The 12,565-nt window shown below is 38.4% G+C and overlaps 1 protein-coding gene across 6 annotated transcripts in view; it reads right to left on the minus strand.

The window, feature by feature from the left end:
* The window catches only part of CCDC60 (coiled-coil domain containing 60), a 138,696-nt gene that overhangs the window by 31,751 nt on the left and 94,380 nt on the right, over positions 1 to 12,565 (minus strand). For all 6 annotated transcript variants that reach the window (XR_010920230.1, XR_010920231.1, XM_067550288.1 and 3 more), the window contains one exon: positions 5,815 to 5,994. Coding sequence is in view for 4 of the 6 variants with exons in the window: in XM_067550288.1 (XP_067406389.1) it covers positions 5,815 to 5,994 (180 nt within the window). In the remaining 2 variants the exon portion in view is untranslated. The remainder of the gene's footprint in view (positions 1 to 5,814; positions 5,995 to 12,565) is intronic.

Consider the following 12,565-nt stretch of genomic DNA (forward strand, 5'->3'; position numbering starts at 1 on the left):
AAAGGTCGTAATAATCTGAACTCCGTATACTTAAAAGATTGCTTTTCATTCTGGGATCAAGACTGCTGTCATCATCTCTGCTTCCCTGGCACAATGGAACTAGCTATTATAAAGTCAATTCATGCAGGAAACAGAGTTTTGTCAAGGGACAGTCCAAGATTGCAGAATTTGCTCCCACAGAAACTAAGGGTTTGTCTACATGAACATTTACTTTGTGGCAAGATGGTATGTCAGCCTCCCCCTCACTAGTTTACCATGGACTAACTACCCATGTAGACCCTGCTGATGCACATTAACGACATGTTAATGCACTTTGATTTAGTCCCATTTTAAGAACAACTAGATCAAAGCATATTAACAAACTATTATGTGCATCAGCAGGATCCACAGGGACAGTTAGACCATGTCAGGATAGTGTGGTGGGGAGTCACACTGTAGCTTGCTGTGAACAAATTGTTTGTGTAGACAAACCCTAAGAATCACTTCAAATCACATCACTTTCCATTCCAAGTGCACTTCTTCTACTTTGCCTTCACAAATAAAAGCACACAGCATTTCATAACAACAAAATCCATACACAAGTTTATTTCTGGGAAGCGGAGAGGAATGGAGAAGGCATCCTATGTGACAAATGTCAATCACAGAGATATGTAACTGGAAAACCTCATACACAAGGCCATGAGCACAGTATGAGAACCTGAGTGAAACCTTTGGTTTATGCACTGTCACTTATTAGGAAGTTGGAGTTGCCATAAGAAATTTTATTTTCACAATTTACTCTTTAGGACTTCTGTTTTAGAGAATGCTGCTGCTTGCCAGCTCTGAATAGTGAGCTTGTGGATTTGACTATACATGCATACTTGGTGTCATTTCAGTGTAAAAATGGGTTTTCCAAGGACAGCAAGACTATGGACTTGGCTGAAATAGGAGGTAGTTCCTCCTGGCTGGAAATTCCTTGGGTAGATTATCATCCTGGGACAAGACAACACTACCTCTTGTATAGTGTTCCAAGGATATACCAAGAAAAATAAAACAGGAACCGCTGTATCCCAAAGCTTGTCTGCCTTGTTAGACTTAGGGCAGGTGAAGCAAGCTTTTAAAACTGACAGTTAATAAGACTATGTGAAGAAGTGTGTGTGCAGTACAGGAGGAGTAACGAAGAGATGAATAAATGAGGTAGGTTTTCCAGCATTCATCACTGCATTAAATAACAGAGTGATAGTGGAACAGGACAAAGAGCGAAGAGCAGGAGAAGGGAAAAATATCAAGAGCATAAGGCTGTGATATAAGTTTGCTTTTTCACAGGCGCTACTTAGCAGAACACTCCAAGGACATAGTTATGCATAAGATTAAACTGAATCCACAATGAACAGACAACAGTGTGTACTGCAATCAGTAATATGATACATTGGTGTAAATCTGAAACGATATTGCCCACATGAGTATAGCTGGCAGGTAAGGTCAGAGTCAGAATTCTTAAAAGTAGATGCAGAATTTTGAGAACAGAGCCCTTGTAGATGACTGAATATACTTCTGGAAAAAGGTTCTCTTCATGAATATGAAACAGAACTTTAGGGTGAGCCCCCTGCTACTAATTATAAGACGCGTGTAGTTGGAATCAAAAGAAAAAATGTGTGCTCCTGGCACTCCACTGCTACAATTTTCCTAAGGCAAAGCAGCAACCGTGATAGCAGATACAATATTAGCATGGCAACATTCATCTCAACATTGAGTTAAGTGACTCATATATTGCCTAGGTACCCACTGTTACACAAAATGAACGATCACTTATCTCAGTGTTCTTTAGCTAATTCAGAAATGAAGAAATCCGTGACTATTCAGCTCTGCCTACCACATTTGATACTACAGAAGGGATCCAGACTGCAGCCTAATGGAATTTACCTCGGACTGTCACAACTGAAGAGTCTTGCAGTCAAATGTAGAGGTAGTCTGTTGTGCATCACACCTTTGGAAATGGACTCTTTCACCCACAGCAGTCAAAAGTAAATTATACACTAGCAATTTATGCTGATCCAAAGTGACCATGGCCATGTCAACCACAGGTTGCATTGTGCAAAAGAGCACATTTTCATGCTTCCCCAAATTAGACTCTTTTCTTCTTCTCCATGAGTCTTAAAGAAAGTCTGACTGCCACAATAGAAACCGTTACAACCCTCCACATTTCGGAGTTCCTCATAAGTTATGCACTCCTAACTGATAAGAGGAAGGGTGTTTTTCCTCTCTCTACTGATTTCTAGGAGGGTGCTGGTGGCGTCTTTCTAATTGTTGATGCATTAAAATAGTCAAGAACATAATTATATGCTGCAGTGTATGTAACAACCAAAACAAAGTCCTATCACCACAGCACTTACAATAAGTGATATAAAATGTACAAGACTAACTGTTTATAATCTTTTCTTGCACCAAGCTACTTGCTCTTTCTAAACAAAAAACAACAAAAACTAGCTATAATTATCACTATTTCACTTTTTCAACTGAATCTGTAGATGGAAAACCAGGAAAATATACACAACTGGAAAGAAGGCTTGGGTGCATCAAATGATCTAGAACATACTTGTAAATAGTTTATCAGAACTAAGCTTTTATGTTAAGTACATTTTTAGGGTTCCAAAAATCTGCACTATTTCTCTAAACATACAATAATGTAACTATATTTATATATGCTTTCAACTAAATTACCCCCAAGTGGGTAACTTAAGCATTACACTGGAGAAATATAAGAAACATTCCTGCATTGACATGGGAATAAATTATGTGCTCTAATAGGTCCTTGCTGATGTGACTTTATGACAGAACTTCTTTGGAGCTGTGAAATCCAACAATTGAATATCTGCTATTTCCCATTTACTGACATATCTCTGGTCATTCCTAAATTGGAGATTTACTGTTAATTTGTTTTATATGCAGATCCCTCTATACTCAGGTGCCATAGGAATCAAGTTAATCTTAATCTTATATACAGTTTTCCAGATCTCCACTACAACAGGACACTCTCAGATAAATACTGCTACAGAGCGTGTCACCATTTAAGGCGCTCTAAAATAATATCTTTATTAGGTCTTACTGACTAAGGAGCACAATCTGTGTAAAATAAACTACTGTAGTTGATTGTATTTATTATAGTTAGAAGCCTCACAAGATTAAATTTAACACATCAATCCACTGTCAACAGTCAGAAAGATGCTGAAAGACTGGTTATGGCTGCTCATCTATAGCTCATTTAAGCCAATTTAAACACACCCCGTCCCATGGTGAGAAAAGTGATTATACAAAAGGCACCTTCTTATCTCATTGGTCCTGATTCTACACTCCTTTCACTGTTTTTACACTTGTGCATCTCCAGTGGCTTCAGTGGAATACTCTGGCATAAAACTGATGTAATGAAGTAGAGAATTAGGCCCAAAATATCTGCCCCAGTTGGTCTTTAAGTCTTATTTGAGAGAAAAAAAAAATGTATTCCTCTTTGAACTATAAACCCAAGACAACTATCAAATATCATTAGACACTACTTTTCCTCATACACCAATCATAGAACTGTCTGATAAATTCTGATTGTAGAACATTCATTTCTGGTATGTCAGAGGCAGAAAGAACACAACTTGGATTTTCCTGTCACAGGCAGAGTTCTTAGTGCCCACAGCCAGCAAAATCATCTTTTGATTTGTTAATTAAAAGAATTGTGGAGGTAAGTAATTAAGAAAGAATAAGTTTGGAACATCATGATGGCTTCTTACAGCCTTTTTGTCTCTATAACTTAAAAGCTTCTGTTTTAAGGTTTGCTTGAGCAATAGTGTGGTTCTCCAATGTGCAAATTAATCAAGTAATAAAACATGAAAAAATACAGTATATTCAATAGTTTAAGCTGAGATTTTCATTGTTCTCAGTAGAAGCTATAGTAAAATGCTGTATTTTAAATTGTATATAAAAATCCTTATGAAGACTTTCAACAGATAAAATCTAGCGTCAAGAGCCAAAGTGGTCCCCACCAAAGCAGTCTTTAAACTGCTTTAGCATCCTTCTTACCTTCCCTGAGTTCCCAATTTTTAAATTCAGCACTGCTACAGCCAGCAGTGAAATAAGGTATCCACAACAGATAATGATCCCTATTTCCCACACAGACTGAAAACAGCTTTTTAACTGCCTGCCACAGCATACAAGCAAACACGAATAACATGACAAGGATGGAACTAATACCTGCTCGCAGGGATCCTGCCTCTGCATAAATTACATTGGACAGTTGGCATGTAGAAACAAAGGCCTGCCAAGAGAGCGCATTTCTTTCACTAGCTGCAGTGTGCATTCTTGTCCCATCCCACACATACTGGGAGAGAGCAGCTCAGTAACCAAGTTTCCAATTAGCTTTTACTGGTCCAAAGAGCAAAATAAAGCTATGCTGATGAAACCACTTTTAAAATACTTTAACAAATCTGGTCCTAATTGACTTGCCCAAGGTCACATAAGGAGTCTGTGGTGAAGCAGGCATTTGAAACCCAGGTTTCCAAAGTCCTAAACCACCTCTGAGATTTGCTGTGGCTTCCAGCAAGCGGCTCCCTTACATTCACCCTTCCTGTGCCACTTGTCTGCCTCCACTTGGAGATGGCAGGCTACAGCATCCTTTGAGATTTTGTAATTCTTAGTCCCTAAGTGGAGCAGGAATATCTACATAGTATTTGACAACATAAAACTTCAGAGTAGCAGATCTAGTTAGAGGATATTGAAGTCCAGACCAAATAGAAACTGCATAGAGATATTGGGGTTGGGCATGGGGCTAGGGGTATGAGAGAAAAGTAAAAATCTCATTGTTTGGATGCAGACTTAAAATTCAACACTTTATCTGTTCAATTCCTGCATTGCTAGAAATGAGTATTAGAAACAAATACAGTATTATTGAAGAAACAAAACAGATTCTGAGAGGAGGAATGGTCCAGTGCTTAGCAAGTCTCAGTGGAGGAAGCATAATTATTACTAACTACAATCTCAGCTAACAGCAGCAATGCAATGGGAAGTTTGACGTTAAAGATATTTAGGTCCCCAAATTTTCAGGTCCCCAAATCTTCACAAGTGCCTACGTACCTCATTTCCATGGATTTCAATCTAGATACTTCTGAAAATTCCACTAGGCACCTATCTGCATCTTTAGAGGCCTAAATAGCTGTACAAATCTGGCCCTTAGTCTCTGTGTTCCTCTTTTGTGGCATGGCAGGAACAACTCTTAGGTGGGACAATTTAGAGAGAAAAGCATTGCAGGCCTCCTATAGTGCTCCATCCTCTTCTCTTCACAGCCAGCTCTTTTCAGCTGGCTCTTAAGCCACCCCTCCACCCATCAACTCTCCTCCCCTCCAGGCCTTCTCCTCATTTTGTACGGTTTCTCAAGCATTTTTGTTCCACATTCATTAATCAAGTTTCCATTCTATTAACTGAACGTTAAAGCACATCAAGTTTCTGTTTCATATGAGAGGCACTATTCCACCTGAGGCACCTATTTTAAGGCTCCCAATTTCATATTTTGATGTTGAAGTCAGCACATAGGTGGCTGATTATCCTCTTAAGGCACATAAGTGCCAATCAGAGGGCTCAGAATGCAGAATTTCTTGCCCTAATTTAAGTGTCAAAGTTTGAAATTTGGGGTCTGCATATGGAGTCAAGAAAGGTCTCATATGAAGAGGGATTAATCTTGCAAGATTGAATCACATGCCCAGATATTGACAGCAGTGAGAATGAGTTTAATTCTGAAACTGCCTCTTTCAAAACCATTGATTCTCAAGTCACCAAAATGCTAGAAAACCCACTTACTCAGTTAGTTCTTCATCAGAGTCTTCCTCATCTGATGAGTATCTGGGTGGCTGCCACTCAGTTCGCCATCTGGCCTTTTCTTTTTGCAGTGCTGATTTCAGTGCATTTTTCCTCTCCAGCGTTTCTTTCTGAAGAGTGTGGAAATACCCCCGACCCTGCTTCACTGAATTGATCAAATGCCTGCCAATAAATGATGGGATATCAGAATGTAAAAGAAAACCAAAACCCATAAACTGTATAGATGAAACCAGGTAAACCCACTGATGTTTTAATGTCTTCTGTCTGAGGGAAATTTCTCTTCCTTTAATTCTTGTTAGGAGTTACATGTTGGCATTGAGGAGAGTCTAGACACTTGTATATTTGGCTGGTCAAACAGGCAGGTTTGAAAAATGATCCCATAAATCAGAAATAAATACACCAGAGAGAGGCAGACATACTCTCATTTCTCAACAGTAGCAAATTTTGTGAGAACTGTTAAAAATTAAAACTCTGAGATGGCCCAAAATGTCAGTTGAAATGAATGATTTTTTTTTATACAGTAAAAGCTCAAATATGGCCTTTTCCAGACCTCTAAGATCTTGCATCTCAGTGGTAACCCAAGGGAACCAAGCAACATTTTCTCAGCTGTTCACGAATGAATGCATCTCCAAACGTGCATGCGTAAGGTGGAGAAGGGGGCCAAAGGGGAAAAATCAAGCTGGCCTTACTGTTTGTCAGCAATACAAGAAGATGTGAAATCTCTAGGAAATAAAAGAACCACAACCGGGAAATAGCAAATGTCCTTTTGTTGTTGAGCCCCAGAACTAGCCAGGATATAATGTAGAATACACCCATATTGTAGGAGAAGGTAAAGGCCATGAATCACATGGTACCACACAGACAGAGACCTTTTCAAACATTAGCACCCAGGGACTCTAGTAATATAAATAAACAGAGAGCTGAAGAATTCCCCCTCTCTTTCATTTCATAGGAACATATTTGCCTTACTGGATCACATGGTCAATCTAGTCCAGTATCTAGATTCTGACAGTGGCCAGTACTAAGTGCTTCATTGTGTAGGACCTTGTAGTACACAGTTATGGAATAACCTGCACATCGGGGAAGTCTCCTCCCAACCCCTAAAAGAGATTGCTTTAAGTCCTGAAACACGTTTTATATCCCTTCCAAAACGTCTTAAAAATTATTTATTATTATTATTTTATATATTCTTGTTATCCATACACGTCCAGTCTCTTTGAATCTTGCTAAGTTTCGGACCTAAATGACACCCTATGGGAATGAGTTTCACAGCCTACTTTTTTTTCCTTCAGCTCCCACCAACAACATAATCCATTTTCCCCAAGTACACCAGTGACTTGCACTGGAGAGGGCAGTTCATTTGGGAGGCTTCTTTTTCAATGTCCCATCTCACACTGAACTATCTGAGCATGATTTTCCACCGAGTGTGATTTTCTTTTAAGTTAATAGAGTTAGACTGGCATACAGAGAGTGGGCAATCAGACCCTTAAGGTACATACAGTGGCGATCTGGTTTAAGAAATAGTGGATGAGCTAATAATTCTCAAAATAGGGATCTGTTCTAAAACAGAAGCTTCCCCGGAAAAGTGGATGCATTGGTCAATGTACTTCAGATGCAGGCGAGATGCTACAATTTCAGGCTGATGACTGATTTAGCTATAGTTCAAGGACATAAGTATCAACAGAAGGTTGCATATTCCTCTCTAATTTATATGGGGTAATTGAAATTTACTGAATATCAGCTAAATTAAATATTTTCTTCTGCACCATGATGATGAAGGAATATCACCAACCAAAAAAACCTGAGCAATTCTTCAGTCCCATTAGATCATTCCCAGTATTTCAGAGTCTGCAAAGCTCCTCCTGGCTTTGTTCTCTCCTCAGGTTAAATAACCTTGTTTAACTATAGTTTATAGCATCTTGTTAGCCACCATGCCACTCTCTACCTTAGCCTGATTGTCACAAGCTGACAAGTATTGCCCTGAAGCCACCTGTTAGCTGCTAAATTCCACTTGCTGCCACTGAGCTTCATTGTCAGTAACAGGAAAGCTGTCAGTGAAGCCTGTCAGTGACTTGGAGCAACAGGCAAGGGCATTACAGTAAGGAGAAAAAAAAAAAAGAAACCATAATGCACTCCCTGTAGGATGATAGCGGGAACAGAAAAGAGACAGTGCACCAAGGCAGTGAAATGGATATGGCATAATAGATTACTCTGCAGCCTTTGATTAAAATGTGTCACTAGAAAGTGGCAGCTGATCCAAGTCAGACAGGATGGTTTATATCCTGGCATAGAACGTATCCTCCTAAATTAATGTGTTTCTGAGTTTTGGAGAAGGGTCGTCAGACCATACCTAACCTTTTAACACAGATCCATGCTGAAGCTGGGCCTTGTTCATTTTACTGAAAAGGAATCACACACTCTTTTCTTATTAGAGATGCCTTAAAATACCCAAAGGTTATATAGGTAGCAAACAGCAAGTGTTTAGTTCACTGGTACTCCCGGTGAATTGCTCCCACCCCCTTCCCACCTGTGAGCTTTAGGACAATCATTTGTGGAGAATAACAATTTGCTATTTTTGAGCCCAGCAATTGCAAATGCCAGTCACTCTACCTCTCTAGTTCTGACAGAAGATAACCTCTCTGCTAGACCTAGCTGTACTGGCTCAGGAACAAAACAAAAGTGCTGCTTTCAGAAAGCCAGGGCCCTCTTAAGAGATACTGTGTGCTTTATAAGATCACAAGGATTTTGGAATAAAGTCAGGCTGGCTAAATTGTTCTTCAAGGTTTTTGCATAAGCAATATCTCTTTACACATTTAGTATTTTTTAAACAACATAGCAAACTATTGCTTCATTCTCATGTGATTTTTCTATAGATTTTTCCTGTCATTACTATTGATTATCAAGATATTTTTGTATAAAAAGATGTTTTTCCTTCCTTCATACTATTTCTTCTACTTGTAGAAGCATTATTGTGGCTATAGATTATGAAGCCATAAAGACTAGATAGTAAGATTATTAAATGAATCAAAGATAATAGATGGGGAAAAAAGATTTATAAAATAGAAAATTTCTTTTACACATAAACACCTACCATAATCAGCAATATAAGGGACAGAAATATAGAAGTGGTGTAGGTTTAGGTACAATTTTCTGATATTTACCTGACTTAAAGGGCTTTTTAAATTTTGTATGCCAAAATCAGTGATCCTCTTGGCAAGTCCACAGGACCATGTGGCTACACCCAATGGTAAAAACACTTCTTTGTGTATGACTTTAGAATTGAAGCCCCGCTCTTGCAAAGTGGAGTTCTCTACAAAGAATTATTCCACTTAATGAATTTCATCCAATTTCCAAGTAGCAACAAATAAATAAATCAGGTTAGTGAAAAAACACAGCAAAGGTGTACAAAGCTATACAACATGTGCTAGACAAACAAAAAATTCACAATTCCAGAGAAGCACATTCTTGGGCAAGACAAGAAAGATCTTAGAAGTCTACGGATTTTTGGTGTGGAGAAAAAAGTAAACAAATCCTAACTTGGACTGTATATAGGTAATTGAAATATATTTCTATGATGCAAATTTACAGTATATTGCAGCAATGGCACAGCAAATACTTCTGCTAAATGCTAGCATCAGAATGCCCTGTTTATACAATAACTTAATAAATTTAGCCTGGCTGCCAAATTGACAAGTAGCTGAGAATCATTCATTAAAATGCAAATGCAATCGAGATGAAATTTGGAATACATTTATTACAGTAATTGAGCTTCAGTCAACTGTAGTCACAACAGATTTTCAACTGCCTTTCAGACAAAAAGACGTGTATTATTTTTGGTAAGTTAATACCTTTGTCAGCATGAAAATTAAAAGAGTTTCTTGAGTGCTAATAATTTGCAATAGCATTCTTCAGTTTTCTTGACAGGCATAAATTATTATAGATAAAGGTCAACCACATGCACAAAAGAATGACCTAGTAGCATACTGTATATATAGCAAATTGATTCTGAGCATATTTTCAGTGCTTAGTACTACTCCATGCTTATTAAATTACTCTTTAAATCCTTTATGGTCTCTGTGTCATCAGTTAATTGTAATGCAGCACCATAAAGGTATTAATGAGTCAAGTTTTTACCTCCAGGATTAAAGATTCTTGATGCATTTCTTTGTATAGGAATGCTTCAGACAAAACTGAAGGAATCCATTAATTTGTTTCTCTTGATCATAAATCTGGTGTTAGGATCACATTAAGAAGCTAACACAATGATGCTAAAAACTTTGTTATCAATGTCAAACCAAACCACAAATTTACCAACATATTTACATTTTATTTAAATACACTGGGCCAATTTAAGTAACTTGAGTGGAGTTACACCAGGGACGTATTTGGCCCTGTATATCACATTCTACCGAGTTCACTACCATCCTCACATCTACAGTATGTAATCAAGTACCATTATAAGTAATTTACACAAGGAACAAGGCACACCAACTGTACACAAGTGGCTAGATCCTCCCTCAGGTAGTGTAAATTGGTGTTGCTCTCTTGACTGCCACTGAACTAGGCCTATTTACACCAGCTGAGGCTCTGTCACCTTAGGTCTAATGTTACCTCCGAGTCCTGATGACTACAAATTATGAGCCAAGAGAAAAGCGCGTATTTGTCTGGGCGCATGTTATTCTGCCTCCTAACAAAACTAGCCGTGTACATATCAGTTATTTATTTGGTCATGGGAGCTGTCAATAGGCTCCTATATGATTATAGCTAATAGTAAATATGTTCCTGTCCCTAGGCACTATAAAGAAAGAATTTAGCCCTTTGCAGCGGCTTAGAGCCAATTCAAAAAACAAATAAAACAGGTGGCATTTATTTGAAAGCTGTTCACAGCACAGCAGTTTCATATATTTCACTAAAGCACCTCAATCCTTATCTGCAGCAACTCCCTACTAATCCAGTGAAGGGCCTTTCCTGGCATTCTGCCAATTTCCAAATTGCGTAGAGGATTTTGTGATGTAAATGTTATATTGGGACTGCCAGACTCCTTGCAATTGTGACAGATTGAATACAAACCTAGGTCTTCTGAGGTGAAAAGCCAGTGCCGTAACCTACATTGCCACTTAGCTTCCTTTTGACCAGGTTCTTTGTAACAGAAAAAGTCATGAAATACTACATTTTTTTTTTAAAAACAGAAAACTCAGAATATGATAGCTTTGAAACTAGAGTAAATGGAAACTAAATAATATATAGTACAACATTCTGAATATGTCAAACTGTAAATCTATGGATTAAAAATAAAATCAATTGAAATATTTTAAATGAACACTTAAATCACCTGCAAACCATACCATGCTGGGCTGTGATCCCATCAGATCTCTGAAAATAAGGGACAAGGCAGATCAATACTTGGGTTGGAGAATTTGAAGGAATACCTAAAGTGCAGGAAATGGTGTTCCAGCAGGTGGCCGTCCCTCTTCATTTTGACTTAGTATGCCATCAATGCCCTTGCATGGATTTAGGGGTGCTGTGCTGCAAAAACTGCTATCTTTCAGATAGATAATGAAACTGAAATTCTGATTGCCTGTAGTCATTCAAGATCTTACGGCAATTTTTGTAGAAGTGTTAACCTCTGTGTCCTCGTCAAATTTCAGTTCAGTTAATTAAATTTTGGTTTCTTCACTGCAGTTTCAATTGGACACAGTATTTTTTTTCATTTCCTGTCCCAAATTGTTATATAGGGTTCTATGGATATTATACAGATATCAAATTTCACTAGAGAGATTGCTGCATTTCTATAGTTGAAATAATCTCTGTGCAAGTTTATACTACAAAATTAAGTCAACCTCAGTTATGTTGATGTACAGCCACCACAGTAATTAAATCCTTTTGCATGTCCATGCTTCTTGTGTCGGCCGTGTGTGTCCTCACCAGGAGTGCTTGCGCCGATTTAAATGTCAGAGTGGAGCATTGTGGGATGGCTTCTGAAAGGCCGCAACAGTTGATGTAAGCAATGCAGTGTCTACACTGACACCATGTTGACCTAACTACATCCACCTAAGTGCTACGCCTCTCGCGGAGGTGGAATTAATTCGGAGTAGTGGGCAAGTTACATGAACAGGAGCTACATTTTAGTGTAGATGCTTACAGAGTTAGGTTGATTTAAGCTGCCTAACATCAACCTAACTCTGTAGTGTAGACCAGGGCTCTGCATGTCCCTTACCTACCTGACAGGCTGTTGGGAGGATTAAGTAGTTAATGTCTGTACAGCTGTTGTGTACAGTTAATGTCTGTACAGACCCTGGGATAAAAGCTGTTACACAAGTACAATGTATTATTCTTATTTACCAAGCACACACAAAATTATATCTAGGCCAGATTCTCATTTACTGTAAATCAGCATGGCCCTACAGAGGTCAATGGAGATACACTGAGGATCTGTCCCATACCTATTATTGATACTGTAGTAATTGCTGATTATTTAAATTATATTCTTAACTGCCTTACATCTTGTATAACCATTTACATTTGTCAAAACTGGGTCTAATTTTCATTTAACAGCAGCTGCTTTACACCATCTAGCACTGGAAAGGTGCCTTTCAGTGAGTACTTTAAAGCCCCCATTTCACTGCCAGAACAGTGTACAGTGGCCTTACAGTAAATGAGAATTAGGCCTACAGAGAGCAAAGTCCATCTAAAATGCTATCCCTGATGTAAGTGAATGGAAAATTCTGATTTG

The sequence above is a fragment of the Emydura macquarii genome, unplaced genomic scaffold, assembly GCF_026122565.2.
Source record: "Emydura macquarii macquarii isolate MOO-44397 ecotype Brisbane River unplaced genomic scaffold, CSIRO-AGI_Emac_v2 contig_1254, whole genome shotgun sequence".
Taxonomy (NCBI): domain Eukaryota; kingdom Metazoa; phylum Chordata; order Testudines; family Chelidae; genus Emydura; species Emydura macquarii.